The following is a 24198-nucleotide window of genomic DNA, read 5'->3' on the forward strand; positions in this document are numbered from 1 at the left end:
CCGCTTACCTCTCTGCGCCACGGAGGGTCTTGTTTACCAGTACCAAGGCTGAAATCTAAGAACCCATCTTGCCTGAAGCTTGTTACTCAGAAGGCTAGAACTGAGGAGGGCAGCTATGGGAGAACTAGAAAAGGACCTCAAATGCAAAGATGTATCACTGAACACCAAAGTCAGGATCATTCAGACCATGGTATTCCCGATCTTTATGTATGGATGTGAAAGTTGGACAGTGAAAAAAGCGGATAAGAGAAAAATCAACTCATTTGAAATGTGGTGTTGAAGGAGAGCTTTGCGCATACCATGGACTGCAAAAAAGACAAATAATTGGGTGTTAGAACAAATTAAACTAGAACTGTCACTAGAAGCTAAAATGATGAAACGAGGTTATCATACTTTGGACACATAATGAGAAGACATGATTCACTAGAAAAGACAATAATGCTGGGAAAAACAGAAGGGAGTAGAAAAAGAGGAAGGCGAAACAAGAGATGGATTGATTCCATAAAGGAAGCCACAGACCTAAACTTACAAGATCTGAACAGGGTGGTTCACGACACATGCAGTTGGAGGTCGCTGTTTCATAGGGTCGCCATAAGTCGTGATCGACTTGAAGGCACATAACAACAACAAAATTACCTGCATTTTGAATTGCATTCTTCCCCAGTTTAATTATTTACTTTTAAAACGTCTGATGCTCAGTGGAGGTACGGTAGTCATTTGGAACTTTTACCCACTTACACAGATTAAAGGAATCTTAACTAAAAACAATACCCCATTACCCTGATGTTTAGAAATGTTTCTACATATAACATGGGATGCTTTTGTAAAGGGGGACGGAAGCTTTTCCAGAAAGGGAGTAACTGTGGAAACTGGAAAACCACATCCCACAAAGTGTGATGTCTGTGGGGGAAGGGAGATGGCACATCTGCTTCCCCCAACAAAGGAAGACTCATGAGCCCAGGGAGGCTTAAGACTGCAAAATGGCTTTAAGACAGGGGTTCCCAAACTGTGATCCATGGACCATCAGTGGTCCACAAGTTTCAATCAGATGGTCTATGGCATGTCTATGGATTTGTGGTTGAATAATAATAATAATAATAATAATAATAATAATATTTAATTTGTTTGTCGCCTATCTGGCAAATAGCCACTCTAGGCGACGTACATTAAAATGAGATAAAATACAACAATATCAAATGCAGTCATATTAATAACAGGAGATAAAAATACTGGACAGTCATCAATACATATAAAAACAGTTATATTAGCAGCATATGATAGATGGCAAAATCATGGAGATTTACCCTTCCCAAGGACCTCAAAGGCCTGTTGGAAAAGCCACGTTTTCAGGGCCTTGCGGAATACCTCTAGGGAAGGGGCATGTCGAAGATCACATGGGAGGGAGTTCCAGAGAGTGGGGGCCACCACAGAAAAGGCTCTCTCCCTAGTACCCACCAACCTAGCTGTTTTGGTTGGCGGGATTGAGAGAAGGCCTTGTGTGGCTGATCTAGTTGGGCGGCATAATTGGTGGCGGTGGAGGCGCTCTTTCAGGTAAGCTGGGCCGAAACCGTACAGGGTTTTAAAGGTTAATACCAACACCTTGAATCGGGCCCGAAAAACAACCGGCAGCCAGTGTAGATCAAGTAATACTGGCGTGATGTGGTCCCGGCGGCGGTAAGTAAGCGCGCCGCTGCATTCTGTACAAGTTGTAATTTCCGGGTCGTTTTCAAGGGTAACCCCACGTAGAGCGCATTACAGTAGTCCAATCGAGAGGTGACCAGGGCATGAAGACAGAAGACAGCACATCTATCTCATTAAATATCCATATTGATTTTTAATTGCATTGCATTGCTTCGCTTATTTCTTATATATTGCATTTTATTGGTCATATTGGTCAACTGCCTGCCCTGGATGGGGTTGCTCTCCCCTTGAAGGAGCAGGTACGTAGTCTGTGGGTGCTTCTGGATCCAGCTCTGTCACTGGAGGCCCAGGAGGTCACACTGGCTAGCAGTGACTTTTATCAGCTGCCCCTTGTTGAGAGAATAATGACCATTCCTGGACCAGGAGAGCTTAACCGCAGTAGTTCACGCATGAGTGACTTCAAGAACGGATTACTGCAATGCACTTTATGTGGGGCTTCCCTTGTACCTGGCCTGGAAACCAGATTGTTGATAGGGGTATAATCATAGAATCATAGAATAGTAGAGTTGGAAGGGGCGTATAAGGCCATCAAGTCCAACCCCCTGCACAATGCAGGAATCCAAATCAAAGCATTCCTGACAGATGGCTGTCCAGCTGCCTCTTGAATGCCTCCAGTGTCGGAGAGCCCACTACCTCTCTAGGTCATTGGTTCCACTGTCGTATGGCTCTAACAGTTAGGACGTTTTTCCTGATGTCCAGTTGAAATCTGGCTTCCTGCAACTTGAGCCCATTATTCCGTGTCCTGCACTCTGGGACGATCAAGAAGAGATCCCGGCCCTCCTCTGGGTAACACCATGTCAGCCTATAACACCTCTGCTCAGAGATCTACACTGGTTGCTATTTTGTTACTGGGCCACGTTCAAGGTATTACTACTATTATATAAAGCCCATAACAACTTGGGACCAGTTCACTTGCAAGACCACCTTACCCCATATGTGCCCACTCAAGCAGTTGGCTCTGCGGAACAGGCACTTGTTACAGATGCCACACAATACACATTCTGCAATTGTAAGAAATTGCTCTTTTAGTATGGCAGCACCTACTCTTTGGAACTCCCTGCCTATTGACATCAGTGAGGCGCCTTTGCTATATTCCTTTTGGCACCTGCTTAAAACTTTTCTGTTTAGGCAAGCCTTTCCAGGCACATAGATGTTGATCTGTTTTAATCTTTTTTAGATAGTAGCTATTTTAATTGCTTCAAATATGTTTTAATTACTTGTTTTTAACTGTTTTGTTGATAATTGTAATGTTTTTGTAAACTGCTTAGAGGTCTTTAAATTCAAGTGGTATATAAATTTTGCTAGATAAATCAATACAATTGTGTTACAATTTGAATTATATGAAATTCAAATTGAAATACAATAAAATACAATATATAAGATATAAGAGAAGCAATCAAAATACAATTAAACATCATCTAGCAGAGTGCATTAGAACTGCTACAACAGGCAGAAACATCATTAAGTGGTTTGTCAAGACCCCCAGCAATTTTCAAGTGATCAGTGGGGGACAAAAAAAGTTTGTGAACCACTGCTTTAAGGGATTTCAAGATTGCATTCTTGGGGGAGGGGTTGCATAAGAGCTTGTCCGCAGAGCAAAAATTGTGCTTTGAAGTACCTTTAAAGCATAGTGTGGTAGTAAACGAATTATGCATCCTATGCAAACCCCACTTGAAAAGATCCCATGCTCAATCTAGAATCCAAGAAAACAGCCAAAACACTTTCTTGCATCTTTTAAGCAGTTTCTACTAAATTCAGTGGAATTTTTCAGGCCTTGGATGAGAAGCAAAACAAAACAAAGAACATCAAACAGGGCTGTCAAAGTAAACAAATTCCAAAGCGCCATGAGAAATATTTGTTTCTTTTGAGCTTACATTTTAGGGCATTGTCAAGAGGAACAAGTGCATAATTTTCAGAAATGAACTTAAAAGTTTACATACAGTGGAATCCTTCACTGTATTTAGGTCAGAGGCAGAGGACACCCTCATCAATGCAGAGAAGGGAAGCAAAGGGAGAGGCAGCATGAGAAAGGAGGGGGTGAAGTGCACAAGCCCACAGGCCAGTCCCATTTTTCAGAGCCACATTCCTTTCTAGGATTGCCAGGTTCAGGGCCTGAGACTGATCCTGTATCTTTGGGAGAAGAGAAAGTCAGCCAAGTGCAGGTGTTCTTGCAACACTGGAATGGGAAAAACCACAAGGTGGAATTTTCCCTTCCCAACCTGCAGTTGGCTGACTTTCTCTTCTCCTAAAGATACAGGATCAGGATCAGGCCCTGAGCCTGGCAACGCTATTCCCTTCTTGTCAACCTTCCGAGGGCCACATGCCAGTGGTTGGAGAGGCCAAAGCAAAAGCGGGCAGGGCAACTGATATAAAATTTACTTTTGCACAATAGGCTACTTTCTACATCCCTCTCCATCCTCCATCTAGGCAAGCATTAACAGAAGTACAGTTCCAAATTGTGTGAAGTACCAGTTCCCCTCTATTTGGCACTGCTTACCAAAAATGCCAGCCTCTCACCCTATTTTATGCAGATTTACCCTTTCCTGGGAAAAATCTGAGAAGTAAAAAAATAACCAAAAATAGTTGTCAACAACCCATTTCCAAATTAAGTCCCCATATTCAATGCTAGCCTTACTCAGAGTAGACCCACTGAAGTAAATAGACATGACTAACTTAGGTTCATTAATTTCAATGGGCCTAATCTGAGTAAGAGTTGACTACAACCCAATGGGGCTTAAATCAAGTTATGACTATTTCACATTGACTTCAATATGACCCTAATTCAACTAATGTAGCCTGGATCAAATCCTAATAAATTTGTTATAACAGAAGAATTGTACATACGCAGCCAGGGAGGGGAGGGACAGAGAGACAGGAGATAATGTAGAGGAGTGAAGTTGAGAGGAAATGTAATGCAAAAAGGGCAACAATTACCTAAAAATCAACCTAGGGCTCCAAAGTTCCCTCTGAACTCACTCCTCTACATTCTCACCACCAGCTGTATATATGCTTGCCAACTGAGTATTGCACCTCATGCATCTGATGAAGAGGACTGTTAGTTTTTAAGGTGTCATAAAACTCTTCCACAGCTTAAACTCCTAGGTACAATTCACTACTCCTCTGGCAAGCGTAACTGACTCAGGATTCCAGCTTTTAAAAGTTTCTTTACGATCTCCGTGGCCTGTGCCAGTGGTTCCATGAGGGGCCTTCCAAGAAATCAAAGCAGAGGCTTTGCATTGTTGAATTTGCCATTTTACTCCATTCTTTAATGAGGTTTTTCTTCTTCATGAAAAAATGGCACCGTGCAACACTGCCTGATGCTGCGTTTATTTAAGCTGAGCAAAAATAACAAAAGCACATGCCTAAAACCTCTCTCCTTTCAGAAAGGAGAAATTGCAAACTTATCAGTATCTATCATAAATAAAGCTACAGAATCACATATGAAGGGGCCATTTGTTTGGTGGCATCGGTGCTTCCTTCTGTCAGGATAAAAAACACAGGTACCCAAGCAGTCAAGTTTAAAAACTGATCCTGGCAGAGCTCTCATGGCATGAAACTATCTGCGCATAAGTCTATACAGATAAGTAATATAGTATTTGCTTTGAAATCTTGTTAATGTCATTGATAACTATTTTATATTGTTCTGGGTACCCCCACATAGAGATGGTTTATTGATTTGACTAAGCAGTTCATACATTTTCATAAATAAAAAATAGTTGGTAATTAATTGCACAGAGCATCTAGTTATGATTTCATATTTATAATTACATTTAGGTCCCATTTTTCCTTCAAGAATATCAAGTTGGCAAACATGGTTCTCTCCTGTCCATTTTATCAACAAGCCTGTTAGGCTGAGAGATAATAACTGGCCCAAGGTCACTCAGTGAGCTTCATGACTGATTGGCCATTTGAATCCTGATCTCCCAGGTCCTAGTCCTACACTCTAACCCAGTAGCATAGTGGCAAATTCAGAAGTGCACGGCCCTTTACAGTCACACACCTCATTTTTTTTCTGCTGAGTTGAGAATGAGATCCTTGTTAAGGTCTTCCCCCACAATAACAGTAGTCTCTAGGAGCCAATCAGCACAAGGGGAGGTGTTAGCTACTTAATAGAGTTGTCTCACTGGCTGACTCACCTCCTTTCACTCTGATTGGCTCCAGTCAGCAGGAAAGGACAAAGAAGCATATTAGAAGACTCTTCTCAGTGACTAACACACTCTCCTTTCTTGCCAATTGGCTCGCAGGATGCTGGAGACATAAAGACCCTGCTGGGACCCTGCTCCCCAAAAAGTAAAGGATCTAAGACACACACCCCGAGTCCCTGGAGGACTACACCCCTGCTCTAACCACTACACCACACTGGCTTTCCTCCAGAGGAGGAAGCTTGTTGGTTGACAGGCCAATGCCTCAACTCTACTCTCAAAGCCACTGGCTGCTGGGGGGGGGGGGCATTTTGCCATTGTCCTAGTTACTTCTGAAAATGACCCAGAGGTAGATTAAGTCAAGGAACCAACTATTACAACTTGATCTCAACTACTCAGACTCTGCTATTTTGCTAACATTAAACAATTGCCTCCTTTTGACAGAGGAAAAACTGCAGTTGAAGGATTGGCATAGGATGTCTTGAATTCTGACATATTTCCCCAGAAGAGTCTTGAATGCGAAGGCATACAATAAGGAACCCCTTTCCCATTCAATGGAAAAATGCCCCTAGTTAACCAGCAACATATTTGGGGGCACTTCCAGACCATTCCTATTTTGTGGGTGGGATTCAATCACATACCAGCAAGTCCAGCTTGAGCAATTAAACTAGATTTAGCGCTCTTGACCAATGAACCCATTCCTACCCCCAAAATTAGACTTTCTGCTGTAAGGAAACTGACCAGGAAATGCACTGGAAAGTGTGGGATAGCATCTTACTTGATGCAACGTCATATAACTTCCCCACACACAAATCACAACAAATGTTCAATAAGCAGCCAAGGTCTTCTAAACTCCCTGCGAACTTTGTGCAAACAAATCAGGATGAACACTCAATGAACAGGTTGTCTAGAAGTGTTCTTCGTCAGCTTAGAGCTAAACCAGACATAATATAAAATGTGTCTTTTCCATGGGAGTGCCCCCATTCTGGAATGCCCTCCCCAGGGAGGCTTGACTGGTGCCAACACTACTACCTTTTATTCAACTACAACCCCCATCATTCCTGACCATTGCTGTGCTTATTGAGGCTGTTGGGAGTTGTAGTTCAACAATAGCTGGAGGGTACCAGGTTGGCTGTCCCTAGGTTAAGACATTTTCATTTATTTTATTTATAACCTCTGATCTGCTTGATTGTCTTCCATTATTCCTGCCTCTGTGTTTTACTGCTGTATGAAGGATTTTATATTGTTTTTATAATTTTCATTGCTGTGCACCAACCTGGGCAAAAGGGTAGGTTAGAATATTGCTTTTAAATTCTGTGTGCATGTTTACATTCAAACAGTATGGGATGAGCTGGAAATTATTCAGCAGCAAAAAGGTGTAATTTAACCCTTTCCTCCCTACCGTGGTCTTGAGGAAAACTCCTCTGGAAGGTGCTATTTGCACTGGGAAGAAAATCTCCCATTGGCATCTATGAGAGAATTTGCCTCCAAAGGAATACCAACTTCAGAAGAGGGATTTTCCTCGAGACCACAGTATAGGTTAAATTCACCGTCTCCACTTGCTGCAATCCCACAAATTATCAGCACCTAACCCAACCTGCCAGCTGACACTATTTGCATGTCTAGAAACATGCACAATGAAGCTTTTAATGCTAGTTTGGCCATTTGGAGGCTCCACTTACAGAGAAGACAAAAACATTGACAAGAATGAACTTGGGAAAGGTTACAGTCATTACCCTGAGCTACAGGAAAAGCCAAGGGTTAAAAATTGAGCTTCCTGTTCTTTTTCCAGCTTCCTAAATATATTTATGGGAAGTCAACTTATATGAAAAGATGAACAACCGGCAGAAATGTACATGAACTGAAGAAACACACACCAAAGCAAAAACCTTTTACAACTTTGCTTGGGTTTTGGTTCACAATCCCAACTACCCATCCATTATTTAAGGATGAATAAAATCATCAGGAAAAAATATCGTCTATAACCTACACAAGCAGCACGCTAGCTAAAACTAGTTTTTGCAAATGGATGAAGGTTCTTTGTATTAGGAGTTTATTGATGCTGCATTTCCAAACTTTTTTTTATAAAGCTTTAATATGAATCTGTAAAATAAAGGTTCAAGTAATATGTCACTCTGTCCTATTCCCAAAAAAATTAACTGATGGTGTAGTGCAGAAAAGGGGAACCTTTTTTTCAGTCCAAGGGCTCCATTTCCTTCTTGGCAATATTCTGGAGACCACATGCCAATAGCAGGCGGACAGTAGTGTAGTGGCAAATTCAGAAGTGCAGGGTCCCTTCATGACAGTCATGCCACATCACAGTCACGTCCCCTTTTCCACTTTCCCTCGTCTCCCTTGCTCGCCCTATCATCTTGCAAGTCCACATTCCACTACGACAGACGTCCCTAGGAACTAATCAGCATGAAAGGGGTGGCTGTGTGTTAGCTACTGAGAGCAGCCTTCTTAGTGGCTGACTCACCTCCTTTCACTCTGATTAGCGCTAAAAAGCACAAAAGGCCAAGGACTTTTCTCACTGGCTAACATGCCCCCTTTTCATGCTGAGTGGCTCATTCATAGGAACCTGCCTGGGACCCTGCTCCCAAAAAGTAGCAGGTCTATGGACCCCACAACCCCGGATGACTACATCCCTGAAGGTAGGGCCAGAGGAAACAGTGGACCGAACAACAAATGTGCATTTTACCTTTGTGCAGTAAGCTAGTTTCTACACACACTCACACTCCACTCTCTACCCTCCATCAAGACAAGCAGGAATCATTATCAGTGTTCAAGGGCGTGTTTCAGACAAACAAAAATATTCAAGGAGAGGACAAAGCAGTGTTGGTGAAGGATGTAGCCTGGAGAGAATCTCGAGGGCCAAATAGAGAGGCATTTGGCCCCCTGGAACAAGGTTCCCCATCTCTGGTATAGCAGATAGCATGCTGGTCTTGAATCTGTTCTGTGAGTCCAAATCTCTTCTTAATAAGTGGCCTCAGGCCAAGTAACTCTCACTCAGCTTAGCTTCCCAGGGTTGTTAGGAAGACAAGATATAACTCTACATAGGCAAATGACAAAGTACAAGATGTAGTGCAACCACATTATCTGTTAGGAGTGATATGAAGAGCTGCTGTTTATATGGAACTCTACTGAAAAATGTTTAGTTGCTTCTCTTCATTTCATTTTCCTTAAGAACTTTGATGTAGACTATTTCATTTTATTTAATTTTAATCTTGTATTTTCCTTCCTTTATTGTAGAGCTGTTTAAATTGAAATATTTTTTAAAACACACACATGGCATCATTGTAGAAAAGGTGGGATACCAATACAGTAAGTGACGCCAAGCATCGAGTTGGTGAGCAGCCCATCTCGATGGTGGGGCCCATGTTTGGAGGCAGAAAGTCTTTGATCCTTGGCATCGCCAGTTGAAAGGATCAGTCACAGGTGATTGGAAAGAGAGGCCTCTACCTAAGACCCTGGAGAGCTGCTGCCGCCAGAGCACACAGCACTGCGCTAAATGGACAAATAAATGTAACCTCATATAAGACATCTTCCTATATTGCTCAAGATTATAAACAGAACACTTTAAAAGCCTTCTGGACTTTATAGTGTGCCCACTTAAGATGTTAGCGGCAAATGAAAGCCATGTCACTTTGAACATTTGCACCCTGGTGCTTAACACACTTACGGACAAGTAACATCACCCAATTCAACAGGACTACTTCAAAAGAAGTGTGCCACAGAGTGCTCAGCGTCAACTGCAGCCCTGTAATATATACATGTGCCGAGGACCCACAGCTAGATCTAGCTACCTTGTACATGGATGCATTTTCAAATGTGTATTTGTTGCATACATACATCGACCCTTCTATCAAATCCTGTGCACTGTTACCTAGAAGTAAACCCCACCAGGCAGAACTCACTTGCAAATAAATATGCATACCAACTTCACTCTGCAACTACTTTTATAGTATGCCTATAAACTCCTAGTGAAAGGCTACAAGTTTTAGACTTTATTTTGCCTGGTTCTTTCATCTGTCTCCCATCCCTTCCCATTTATTCAGTTTTAGTTCTATACTGGCCATTGACCGTATCAGAAATGCAATGTTTAAGGTAACCTGACAAACTAATAGCTTTGATACTGCGTTGAGAAATTTGATGGAAAAGAAACCAAGGGTGCAATCCTAACACACACATACTAGACAGCAAGCCCCGTTGACAACAGTGTGACTTACTTCTGAGTAAACCCAAATGGAATGGCACCAGACAATCATAAACCTACACACAGATACCTGAAAGGAAGCACCATTTAATGCGGTAGACTTTACTTCTGAGAAAACACAGAGAGATCCAGCCGTAAGGGATTTGAGATTGTAAACTCCTAGGGGGCAGAGACCTGTTTTTGTTGTTGGGACTCCTTACAGTGCCACGCACATGGATAGCATCAACATAAATACTGCAGCAACTCCAAATGATATGAACAGAATTAGGCGACCTAAAATGAACTAGGAATTTGAAGCGGGGGGAGGGGGAAACAAATTTCATCAAACTCCACCAATAATACGTCTCCCATTCATAAAAACATAGGAAAGTGCCTTATCAGGCTACTGGCCCATCTAACTCAGCGCAGCAAACACTGACTGGCAGCGGCTCTTTGGGGTTTCAGGCAAGGGAACGTGCCTAGCCCTATCTGGAGATATGCCAGGGACTGCACCCCTTCTGCATGCAAGGCAGATGCTCTACCCACTGAGCTACAGCTCTTTCACGTCGGCGGATTTCTTGTCCAGTCCTAACAGGGCAAAGGTACAGCGAGAAAACTTTTTCGCCTACCGATAGGGGAGCCCTTTCGCCGGATCCATTCAAACAAAAGAACAGCCTCTCTCTCTCTTTGTCGCCTCCCTTCCCCGACCCGCAGCACAGGGGCTCGCTCGCGCCCTCCGACCCCCCCTTTACTCACTCCGGAGCGCCCCGATGAGGAGGCTCCCGTCCTTAATGAGCTCCTTGATGAACTTGTTGGTCCTCTCCAACTCCACCTCGTGACATTTCAGTCTCTCCCGAAAATCCGGACTATCCAAGTAGGAATCGCTGAACTCCAGAGTAGGCAGCCCCATGACGAGCAGCGGCCGCGGCGCCCCTCCGCTGCCAGCTCCGGGGGAAAGAAACAAAGAGCGAAGCGGAAGAGAAAACACGGGTGCAAGAGGCAGAGCCCGGGGGGGGGGAGGTGGGCGAGGGAACCCGCCGCGCGTTCAGAAAGTCGCTCTCCCCGGCTGCGTTCGAGGTCTCCTCCGGCAAAGTGGCGCGTCGTTTCCCCGAGCTGCTGCTGTCAGCCGGTTACAGGGGTCGAGCCAGCGGGGCATCGCTGGATACGCTGCTCAGAGGCGTCTTCCGGCAGATCTGGGCTGTCCCTGCCCGCGCTCCCCCCCCCCGGCCAAGAAAACTCTCCTCCCAGGTCAACAGGGAGACACGCTGGAGGAAAGCTTGGGGGGGAGGGAGAGGGAAAGCGGAGCTGGTCGTCCGGCCCAATCAGGACGCTTTGCCACTGCTCTCTTCCCCCCCCCCACCTCTTCCATGATCTTCCATACCCTCTTTCCCACCTTTAGGCTTTTTTTTTTTTTTTAAAGACCACCTAACCATCAAAACTAAGACTCTTTCTTCCCCCCCCCCTTCAAAAATATTTATTTTATTTTGTGGTATTATTATTTTGTAGTATTAGCATAGACTCCTTATTGGGCAGGTTTCTTAAACTAAAAATACAGCTTGCCCATTTTATAAGTTATATGCATTTCTTTGAGACCAACTTCATGGGTAGTTTTCTTAATGATGATTAAAAGGTTTAGATTTTAGAAACAATTGTTCTGGGGCATACAGCCTCATTATATTGATCAAGTCATTCAATAGTTTGCTACCAGGCCACGTTCAAGGTTCTAGTTTTGGTGTACAAAGCCATAGGGCTCAGGACCAGGATACCTGAAAGCCTGTCTTACCCTTTATATACCCAGTCGATTACTGCGCTCTGCAAGTGAAGGCCTCCTGCAGATACCATCTTATCAGGAGGTTCGTTCTGCACAATATAGGAAATGGACCTTTACTGTGGCGGCACCTACTCTGTGGAATTCCCTCCCCTTGAATATTAGGCGCCGTCTGTGCTATCTTTTTGGCGCCTTTTGAAGACTTTCCTCTTTCAACAAGCCTTTTGAGACCTATCCCAGTCTGCGTCTGTGTTAGAATTGCTTATTAATATGTTTTTTTAATAATATTTTTAACAATATTTTTAACCCTTTTAAAAAAGATGTTTGTAAAGCTTTTTAAAAAATGTTTTTAACCTTGTTTTGTCTTAATGTATTTTAAGGTCTGTTTTTATAGTGTTTTTAGCGCTTCTGTTTGCCGCCCTGGGCTCCTGCTGGGAGGAAGGGCAGGATATAAATCAAATAAATAAATAAAATAAATGATGCTCTTAGGTATAATGTGTTCGAAAGCATGCACTTTTTATATAGGGTGTGTGTGTGCGTATAGTATATGTACCAATAAAATAGTGACTTCCAAACTTTTGTCTTAAGCCTAGCCACGTTGCTAGGAAACAGTTTGAGTTTTTCTGCAACAGGCAAGTTCTGCAAGTGTTCACATGTGGGATATCCTCCCATCCTCAAAGAATCCCAGAGTAGCAAGCAACAAATCAGCATAACAATACACTTTTAAAAAATGCAAACATCTGAAAACATTTTTAAGTGTGAAACAACAAAAAAGATAATTTTGGCGATCCTTGTACGACAGCCAGGTAAGGTAGGCCAGTAGTAATATTTCTCAGTACAAATAGGGAGCATATGAGAGAGACCACCGTTAGTTGTTCAGCTGAAATTTGAAGCAGGGACTGCTGATTCATAGCTTGGATTTGTAACCCCTGTGCAGGCAGATATCACTGGGGAGATGGTCAGATCAAAGGCCTTCTCATCCAGAATCCTTTTCCCACAGTAGCCTAGCAGATGCCTTAGGGAAGCCCACAATTGTGAAATGAGGGTAACAGCTATCTCCCACTGTTGTTCCTGAGTCATCATGACTACTAGCTGTTTGATAAGAAATATCTGATAGCTGTATCCTCCGTTAATATGTCTAATTCCCTTTTAAAGCCATCCAAGTTTTAAAGCCCTCCAACAGTTTGGCACATTATATATGGGGCTGTGTACACACCATGCATTTAAAGTGCAATATTTCCCCAAAGACTCTGGGGAACTGTATTTTACTGCTCACAAATCTACCATTCCCAGCACCCTTAACAAACTACAGTTCCCAGGATCCTTTAGGGGAAATAATGTGCTTTAAATATATAGTGTGTACGCAGGATGTGTGTGCATGTGTTTGTATTTACACACCTACACATATATAATACATACCAGAAATATAGTATATTTAATTGTATTTTTCTTTCTATTTTCCAAATTCTTATACATCATTAAATTACAAATTTTTGATCAAATAAAATATTTCAAATACATATACATTCTATGTACACTTTTGCACTGGAAGTCAGGTTAGTGTGGGAAAACATCCATTTTAGATACAAAATGCCAGTAAAGGACTGGAATTTTTGTCATTCAGATCATTCTCTTTCTGTGGATTTTACAAGCCTCTCTTCAGGCTGGTCCCACAGTCGTGGCACTAGCACTGTTAGTTAAGCCTTTCGTCATGTGAGTGAAAATAACTACATATATGCTCATGGGGTCTGAATTGGTGATGACTGACCAGGAATAAGAAACCTTGGAGCCATAGTGGGTAGCTCGATTAAGTTGTCAAGCCAGTGTGCAGCAGTTGTGAAAAAGGCAAATTCCATGCTAGGGATCATTAGAAAAGGTATTGAAAATAAAACTGCCAATATAATATATAAATCCGAGGTGCAGCCACATTTTGAATACTGTGTATAGCTCTGGTCGCCTTACCTCAAAAAGGGTATTTAGAGCTGGAAAAGGCAGCCAAAATGATCAAGGGGATGAAACGACTCCCCTATGAAGAAAAGTTGCAACATTTGGGTCTTTTTAGTTTAGAGAAAAGATGAGTAAGAGGTGACATGATAGAAGCGTATACAATTATGCATGGCATGGAGAAAGTAGATAAAGGTTTTCTCTCTCATAACACTAGAACTTGTGGACATCCATTGGGAAGCTGAACAGTGGAAGATTCAGGAGAGACACAAAAAATACTTCACATAGTTAAACCATGGAATTTGCTCCCACGAGAGGCAGCAATGGCCACCACCTTGGACGACGTTAAAAGAAGAAAATTCATGGAGGAAAAGGCTATCAATGGCTACTGGTCATGATGGCTACGCTCTGCCTCCATAGGCGGAGGCAGTATGCTCTTGTGCTCAGATCCTGCTTGCAGGCTTCCCATGGGCAACTGGTTGGCCACTGTGACAATGGGATGCTGGACTAGATGGGCCATTGGCCTGGTCCAACAGAGCTCTTCTTATGTTAAGTTCACCTAGCTTAGAGAGTTGTGATATGGATGGATAATTCAGCATTCTGCATATCAAAGGCTACTGTAAGTTTGTTCTTAATAACCAAATGAACTCTTGGTCATGGGGGAAATATAGTTCAAGCTTAACAACCAGAAGAGTAAGAGCAAAGAACATTACATGAAATCACCTTGCCTAAATAATAATAATAATAATACCTTCAAAACCATATATTATCATTTTTATTTATTATTACATTTATTTATTTGTTTATTGTTTGATTTATATCCCACCTTTCCTCCCAGCAGTAACTCATAAGAACATAAGAGCCTGCTGGACCAGGCCAGTGGCCCATCTAGTCCAGCATCCTGTTCTCACAGTGGCCAACCAGGTGCCTGGGGGAGCCTGCAAGCAGGACCCGAGTGCAAGAACACTCTCCCCTCCTGAGGCTTCCGGCAACTGGTTTTCAGAAGCATGCTGCCTCTGACTAGGGTGGCAGAGCACAGCCATCATGGCTAGTAGCCATTGATAGCCCTGTCCTCCATGAATTTGTCTAATCTTCTTTTAAAGTCGTCCAAGCAGGTGGCCATTACTGCATCTTGTGGGAGCAAATTCCATAGTTTAACTATGCACTGAGTAAAGAAGTACTTCCTTTTGTCTGTCCTGAATCTTCCAACTCCTCCAAGGAGCTCAAAGTGGCATAGAAACGTGGTTCTCCCCCTCCCAATCTTATTATCACAACAACCCTGAGAGGCAGGTTAGGCTGAGAGACAGTAACTGACCCAAGGTCACCCAGTGAGCTTCATGGCCAAGGAGGGATATGAATCCTGGTCTTCCAGGTCTCAGACCGACACTCTTAACCACTACACCACACTTTGTGGAAGAAGATTATTATTAAATTTTATTTATACCCCGCCTTTCGGCCAAAGACCCTCAAGGCGGCTTACAAAGAAAAATAAACACAGGCATAAAAATACAATAAAAATACAGTAAAAGCAATACAATTTACAAAAATTAAATTAAATAACAACATAATAACAAATAAAATTAAATAACGAATAACATTACAGTATCATTATCAGCATTATTTCTGTTATTTATTTTTAAAACTTAGATCCCTTCGGTTGTCAAAAGACCCCAGAGCAGGTTACAGCAATGAAACCATAAAAAATACAAAGTAACACAATAAAATGACACAGCAGAGTTAATTAAGACATCACCCTTCTGTTAACATAATTAACAAAGAAAAGTTAACATAATTAACAACAACAAAGTTGTGTGGCACCTTTAAAGACTAACAAATATATTATGGAATACGCTTTTGTGAACTAGAGTCCACTTCGTCAGATGCTTGAAGTGTTATCTGGAATTGCAAATACAGCACGGTTGGATGGGTTGATTGTAAAAAGTGAGGTCAGAGGGAAAGAAAATACAGAAAAGTACAGACAGTGGTAATTACATATTTATTTCCCTCTGACCTCACTTTTTACAATTCCCCTCACCCAACCGTGGATATGTATCTACAATTCAGGATAATACGTCAGTCTGATGAAGTTGACTATAGTCTAATGGCTTAATAAATTGGTTAGTTTTTTTAAGTGCCCTGAGACTCTTTGTTATTTCTTCTGCAAAGAACTAACAGGGCTAGCCTCTGGAAATGATTAACATGAGCTTGTGGGAATTTCCCATTCACATAACTTGGGCAAAACAATCCTACTGGGGTGGGGGAGGAGGGAACTGGAGGCAGAGGATTCAAATCTTCCAAAGCCTTTCCAGGCACGTGGCTTTGGAGAAGAAGGAAAGAAGAAGCAACATTCCACCCCCTCCCCCTGATTGATTAGTCACATTTTAAAAAGGTAAAGGTGTTCCTGCACTTGTAGTGCGAGTCGTTTCCGACTCTTAGGGTGACATCTTGCAATGTTTACTAGGCAGACCGTATATATGGGGTGGGATTGCCAGTTCCTTCCCCAGCCTTTCTTTACCCCCCAGCATATGCCGGGTACTCATTTTACCGACCACGGATGGATGGAAGGCTGAGTGGACCTCGACCCCTTTTACCGGAGATTCGACTTCCTCCTTTCGTTGGAATCGAACTCCGGCCGTGAGCAGAGCTTTGGCTGCGTTACCGCCGCTTACCACTCTGCACCATGGAGGATCTTCTAATAACATTTATATACCACTTAATGTACAGAATTCCTAAGCCACTCTTTTCAGCAGGCACCAATTTCCTCCCCCTTTCCATCCCCCCCATTTCTACCCCATTGTTTCCAATGGGAAGGAAAATACCTATAGCAGCACCATGGGGGGCATGTTGGAGGGAATAGGAGGCTTCCCCCAAATCCACCCCTGGCATGCCCCTTTTTGCCTCTACTGATGAGAGATCCAACCTCAGTAAGGACCCCTCCAGACTGGAGTTTTCATGCAGGTGTATTCTAGAACATGTCATTGACGCAGTAATAGTACATTAGCGGTGGATTTATACTGCACCGTCCACACATCATTCTGCTTTGTTAGTTGTTCTGCAATGCTTCCCCAATGTTGGTGCATTGTTGTTGTCTGAAGGGACACTCACCCTATGGCACAGAAAAGCAGGCCAAAAAATAAACTGGAACATTAGTGACATGAAAAGCTATGGGATTTCAGCTGGAAGTTATGGGACATGCCCTGATTAGAAATGAAGCAGTATGTCCACTCTGGAAGTTTTGAAGGCACAAACAGTATTGAAAGTGGGATTAAGTATAACTGCCCCAATACCATCATAAGCACAAATCATCATGAATGCACAATAAAAAGTACAAACCCAGCAGAGGGAAAACAAACCTTTAAAATAAAGTTTGACTTATATACCCCTTTTCCCACTGTAAGTTCTGCCAGGTTGCCAAGTCGTGGTGACTGAGCTGAAGAGTTAGGATACAGCTTTCATCCCTGGTGCATGGTCCCATCCTTACTATGCCCCTAGAACACCCTATTTGAAGACTTACGTTGGCCTCAGCTGAGTTGGGGCTCAGCCATCTGAGCCAGAGATCCTAACTCACTCATCCTGGTGGATCTTGGGTTTGGATTGATTCTTTAAACACCATTAAAACAAAATTTAAAACAGAGATGCCCAGTCTGTAAGATGCAAATAATTTTAAAGGCTTGGATGAATAGAAAGATCATCATCTGGCAGCAAAAGCACCAGGTGGAACAGTCTCCTGTTGAGTTTCAACTTACATTCTACTTGTGCAGTTGTAAGCACACCAACCTTTTTTTTAAAGCCTGATTTGCACGTAACACTAACCCATGGTTTATAAACCATGTTTTGCTAAACCATGATTTAGTTTGATTGTCTGAACCAGGACCAGCATTGTAACCATGGTTTGGTGGACCTGGCCTAAAGCTCTAGTGCTTTCTCTTCCCAAAGAAACTAAAACCTGACCCATGCTGCCCATGGAATGTCTCGCTGCTTGGGGGAAGTGAGGAACATGCAGCACGGATGTCAGAAGTGATTTCTTTGAGAGGACTTGAACTGGAGTAATTGATCCAGAATAGGAGAAAACAGCAAAATCAGCACATGTCTGGGCAGCATGGAGAATGACCTAACAACAAGTGGAGGCCTCAGGGCAGCAAAACCATAGTGACACACCTAGTCACATTAATCAGACAGCAAACCTTCCTTTTCCTCCACATATATTTCTTTGTTGCCAGTTTGGTGTAGCTGTTAGATTGCTGGACTAGGACTGGGAGACCCCAGTTCAAATCCCCACTCAGCCATGAAGCTCACTGTCTTTCAGCCTAACATACCTCACAGGGTTAGTGTGAGGATACAGGGGAAGCATGTATATCGCCTTGAGCTCATTGGGAGAAAGATAATTATTACTATAAGTGAAACACAAAGCAAACAAGATGATACTGTTGCGTATACCCCAATCTCTGAGCGATGTGAGATTTCCAGGGGATACTGTGCTTACCCACAGTTTGGTTTCCTTGGAAAGAAGGCCAGTGGAGACTGTGGTGTCTTTAAGGATATATGGTTTATTGACAACCTGAGCATAAGATGGAGGGGTTCTCAGCATTAGCAGTCCATTAGATCTTGCTTCCCAAAGCTATAGCTTTGGGGTTCAAACACAGAAGTTAGGCCTCTCTGTGTGTCTTCCAGCTTCACCTAGACAAAGTCTGTGAACACACTAGTTGCCTACAGAAAAGCTTTTCCATTGGCCACACCTGGAGGGGGAACGTGTTGATCTGCCAATCAGTTGCAAAATTCTTTTAAAAATGCTGAATTCTTTAAAAATGCACTTAAGCTGATCATGCTAGATTTTACAGTAAAAAGGGTTTGACCAGCTCCCATTTTCAGAAAAGAGAGGTGAAGATGCCCTGGAACTGGGAGAACAGTGAGTGTGTTCCTACCCTAACTGTAAAACACACAAAAAAACTATTTCCTTGTTGGGGTGGGGGAATCACTGTCCTCCAAGATTTCCTATGACAACAGGACTTCTTGGGACCACGTTCTTACATATGCAGATTTGGTCTATTCAGCAGACAAAGACAGTAGCCACCATGATTTACTTATGAACGGAACTAGACTGACAAGTGGAGCAGGTTTCCCTGCTCCAACTTCCCCTGTACAGATTCCCAATCAGAGGCTGGAAAGGGGATCCAAATAAATCATCCATCACAACCCTCAATCCTATAATAATACCTTTTCCCATGATGTAGTGATGGTGAATGTCATCGGGAGTACATTGGTCACCACACCGTAAGGCCATACTAAATTTAGATTGGTGGACATCACTGGAAATATGAGTCTGAGCTTGCAAGAGAGAGAGAAAATACCTGCTGTCAGAAAGACCAGCTATGCCATAATCCATCCATTAGCCAGGGGCCTCTTAAAGGGAAATATATGGTGATACAAGGTGAGATTGTCTGCATGAGATGGTCCTGATTTAACAACCAGAGGCCTCTTAAAGGGCAAAGTGGGATAATTTTCAGTCTCTAACCCTTACAGAAACTCTTAATGTTCTTGGATCTCTTAACCCTACCTCCTGTTTAGCAGACCCTTGTCCATCTTGGTTGGTGATGGATGCGAGAAATGAACTGGGGGACAGAATTAAGGACATAGTTAATGCCTCCTTGGAAGAGGGTTTGTTGCCTATGGCACTTAAAGAAGCTGTGGTGTCTCCCATCTTGAAAAAATCTACCTTGGACCCTGTGATCTTGGGCAACTATCGACCGATTTCAAACCTTCCCTTCCTGGGGAAGGCGATTGAGCGTGCAGTGGCTATTCAACTGCAAACCCATCTGGACGAAGGCTGTCATTTAGATATTTTACAGTCTGGTTTTAGGCCACAACATGGGGTTGAATCTGTTTTGGTCACATTGGTTGATGACTTGAGAAAAGCTTTAGATAGAGGAGAATATACCTTCCTCGTTCTTCTCGATTTGTCTGCAGCCTTCGATACAGTTGATCATAACATCCTTCTAGATCGATTAATGTCTATGGGTGTTCAAGGAGTTGTTCTGCGTTGGTTTCGCTACCTTAGCGAAATAACTCAAAGAGTAGTATTGGGGGATGAGGTCTCCGAGCCTTGGCCGCTGGATTGTGGAGTGCCCCAAGGCTCGATTCTTGCCCCAATGCTCTTTAACGTCTATATAAGACCGCTAGGTGATTTTATTCGGAGTGTGGGCCTACAATTTCATCAATATGCAGATGACACCCAAATTTACCTCTCCTTTAAATCTTCCCCACAAGTGGCTGTCACACAACTGACCAAAGGGCTGGAATTAATAGGGAAATGGATGTCTAGGAATAAACTGTGATTAAGTCCTGAAAAAACTGAAATCCTCTTGTGGGTGATCGGTCTAATTTAGGGATAACTCAAGTGACTTTTAACCAAGCCACAGTTCCCTTGAGTGATCAAGTCCGTAGTCTAGGTGTCATCTTAGACTCTCAGTTGACCATGGAGGCCCAGATAGTGGCGGTAAGCCGATCCGCACTTTATCACTTGTCCCTGATTCGAAAAATCTGTCCATTTCTCCCTAAGCATCTACTACCGACTGTAGTAAGTGCCCTGGTTCTCTCTCGTTTGGACTATTGTAATGCCCTGTATGTAGGTTTACCCTTGAGAACTATGCGTAAACTTTAACTCGTTCAGAATGCGGTGGCACGTCTTATCAAGGGCTGCCATTGGAGAGATCATATCACTCCAATCCTTCGGGAACTTCATTGGCTCCCAATTGTGTCAAGGATGAAGTTTAAAATATTGGTCATAACTTACAAATCCTTTACCGATGCAGGTCCATGTTACTTGAAGAATAGACTTTCTCTTCTTGGAGAAGGTGGTCGCACTAGATCTTTAGCTGCTAGATTTCTTGTTGTTCCTTCAATCAGAGTGGCTAAATTAGCCGGCACTAGGTCTAAAGCCTTCTCTATTGCGGCTCCATTACTATGGAATACCTTGCCAGTTTCTATTCGTCTAGCTCCATCACTTTTGTGTTTTCGGAAGCAGCTGAAGACCTGGCTTTTTGTTTAGGTGGGAGGAGAAATTTATCAGAGCTGTGTAGTTAAAGGTGTCGATTGGTCTCTTGTTCTTTGTGATTTTAATTTGATTTAACTGACTGTTTTGTATTTTGCGTTTTGATATGTATTTGTATTATATTTTTATTGTACGTCGCCTAGAGTGATACGATTTCACCTACCAGATAGGCGTCTAATAAATTTTAGATATGATAATAATAATAATAATAAGTAGTAAGTAGTAAGCAGTAGTAAGACCTCTTTTAAAGAAACCTTCCTTAGACCCAGATGACCTGAACAACTATAGACCGGTGGCGAATGTCCCCTTTTTGGGCAAGGTTCTGGAGTGGGTGGTTGCCGGCCAGCTCCAGGCGCTCTTGGATGAGACCGATTATCTGGATCCGTTTCAATCCGGTTTTAGGCCTGGTTTTGGCACTGAAACAGCCTTGGTCGCCCTGTATGATGACCTTTGTCGGGAGAGGGACAGAGGGAGTGTGACTCTGTTGATTCTCCTTGATCTCTCAGCGGCGTTTGATACCATCGACCATGGTATCCTTCTGGGGAGACTCGCAGAGTTGGGAGTTGGAGGCACTGCTTGGCAGTGGTTCCGCTCCTACTTGGCGGATCGTCACCAGAAGGTAGTACTTGGGGAACATTGCTCGACACCTTGGACTCTCCATTGTGGAGTCCCTCAGGGGTCGGTTTTGTCCCCCATGCTTTTTAACATCTACATGCAGCCTCTGGGTGCCGTCATCAGGAGTTTTGGAGTGCGTTGCCACCAGTACGCTGATGACACGCAGCTCTATTTCTCCTTTTCATCCTCTACAGGTGAGTCTGTGGATGTGCTGAACCACTGCCTGACCGCGATAATGGACTGGATGAGAGCTAATAAACTGAGACTCAATCCAGACAAGACTGAGATACTGTTGGTGAATGCCTTCCCTGTTCAGATGGTGGATGTTTACCCTGTTCTAGATGGGGTTACACTCCCGTTGAAGGAACAGGTTCGTAGTCTGGGGGTGCTTTTCGATCCTTCCTTGTCTCTTGAGGTGCAAGTGGCCTCGGTGGCAAGGAATGCGTTCTACCATCTTCGGTTGGTAGCCCAGCTACGCCCCTATCTTGACAGGGACGACCTCGCCTCAGTTGTTCATGCTCTGGTAACTTCTAGGCTGGATTACTGTAATGCGCTCTACATAGGGCTGCCCTTGAAGACAGTTCGGAAACTTCAGCTAGTGCAAAATGCAGCAGCCAGACTGCTGACGAGGACCAGCCAGTCAGCACATATAACACCTGTTCTGGCCCATTTGCACTGGCTACCTATCTGTTTCCGAGCCAGATTCAAGGTGCTGGTTATGACCTATAAAGCCTTACACGGCGTGGGACCGCAATATCTTGTGGAATGCCTCTCCCACTATGAACCTACCCGGTCACTTCGCTCAGCAGCTAAGGCCCTCCTCCGGGTACCAACTCATCAGGAAGCCCGGAGGACAGTTACTCGATCTAGGGCCTTTTCTGTAGTGGCCCCCAAATTGTGGAATAGCCTCCCCGAAGAAATGCGCCTGGCGCCTACGCTTCTATCTTTTCGGCGCCAGGTTAAGACCTGGCTATGCTCCCAGGCATTTTAATGCGTTTAATGTTACAATTTTAAATCTCTTTGTTTCAGTTTATTTATTGTGATATTTTGTATTTCTGTACTTTTAATCTTTTGTACACCGCCCAGAGAGCTATTCGCTATGGGTGGTTTAAAAATGAAATAAAATAAATAAATAAATAAGAGTGGGATAGAAATTCAACAAATAAATAATAAAATAAATGTGCTTTAAATGTACAGTTTATACACAGCCAAAAATACTTGACTTTCAAGACAGGGAGGGAATTCTGCATCTTTCCATATATTTGCCCACAAAAGTGTAGTCAGTATTTATGGGGAAAATGGAAAATGAACTTTGTTTGAACTCTCTTTCTTTCTTTCTCTCTCTCTCTCTTTCCATACATGCCCCCCTCCTTTTACAATGCTTTGTTATTTTTTGGATCCAAGTATTTTTATAGCATTATGGGAGCAACAGGGGAGCTCTCCCATAGATAATTTAATGGGTATCAATCTCCCATTCAATTCAGATAGTGTTAGTTTTGTGTTGATATTTTAACATCTTTCCTCCCCCACCCTCTTCATACTGTTTTATGCCTGCAGATGTTTCCTTGGGAGCCTTATTAGATACAAATAGATCTCCATACATATGCAAAACATTGGTGGCAAATCATCTTGCATAAAGCAAGGGCCCATCCATTCCGAGCTTGTGAATATAGTTGATTAATTAATGTCACTTTTCATGTCAGCCCTTTCCCTTTAAGGTTCAGAATGCGAGGAACAACAGCCTGCACATTTCTGGAAAAACAAAGGGCACTGTGATGTAGCCCCGAGGCGTGGATCAGTATACTTGGGTGGGCCGGAGTCTTAGCCTGATGTCCCAGGAGAAGAGAAGATGCAGAGAGAAAGAGAGAAAATGGACCAATCAGGATAGAGTCAAGCGGAGGATCCCTTAGCAATAGAGAGAAGAATGTCAAAGAAGGCAGGGCAAGACTGAAGAGTCTACAGCAGCCTTCCCCAACTTGATGCCCTCCAGTTGTTTGAACTACAACTCCCATCAGCCCCAGCCAGCATGCTGGCTGCAGCTGATAAGGAGTTGTCGCCCAAAACATCAGGAGGGCATTAAGTTGGGGATGTTGGTTCAAGGATTGTGCGGGAGTTCTTTTCCAGTATTGGTCCCCCCATGCATACCCTCAAAACTACATATTGGAAAACACTCAGGCAGGGAGAATTGAAAGGGCAGAGTTAGTGGGGAGGGAGAGGTGCTTATCATAGAATCATAGACTAGTAGAGTTGGAAGGGGCCTATAAAGCCATTGAAATCAGAAGGCCAGGACTGAGGAGGGCTGCTATGAGAGAACTAGAAAAGGTCCCCAAATGCAAAGATGTATCACTCAACACTAAAGTCAAGATCATTCAGACCATGGTATTCTATGTATGGATGTGAAAGTTGGACAGTGAAAAAAAGCAGATAAGAGAAAAATCAACTCATTTGAAATGTGGTGTTGGAGGAGAGCTTCACAGATACCACAGGCTGCGAAAAAGAGAAATAATTGGGTGTTAGAACAAATTAAACCAGAACTATCACTAGAAGCTAAAATGATGACACTGAGGTTATCATACGTTGGACACATCATGAGAAGATATGATTCACTAGAAAAGACAATAATGATGGGAAAAACAGAAAGGAATAGAAAAAGAGGAAGGCCAAACAAGAGATGGATTGTTTCCATAAAGGAAGCCACAGATCTGAACGTACAAGATCTGAACAGGGTGGTTTAGAACAGAAGCTATTGGAAGTCATTCATAGGCTTGCCGTAAGTCAAAATTGA

The 24198-nt window shown here is 43.1% G+C and overlaps 1 protein-coding gene across 1 annotated transcript in view; it reads right to left on the reverse strand.

The window, feature by feature from the left end:
- Window positions 1-11369, reverse strand: part of ARHGAP42 (Rho GTPase activating protein 42) — a 261972-nt gene extending 250603 nt beyond the window's left edge. The window contains exon 1 of the mRNA XM_061628763.1: window positions 10795-11369. Within this exon, the coding sequence (XP_061484747.1) occupies window positions 10795-10948 (154 nt within the window). The 5' untranslated portion in view covers window positions 10949-11369. The remainder of the gene's footprint in view (window positions 1-10794) is intronic.
- Between the last annotated feature and the right edge of the window lie 12829 nt (window positions 11370-24198).

The sequence above is a fragment of the Rhineura floridana genome, chromosome 5 (assembly GCF_030035675.1).
Source record: "Rhineura floridana isolate rRhiFlo1 chromosome 5, rRhiFlo1.hap2, whole genome shotgun sequence".
NCBI classification, from domain to species: Eukaryota; Metazoa; Chordata; class Lepidosauria; order Squamata; family Rhineuridae; genus Rhineura; species Rhineura floridana.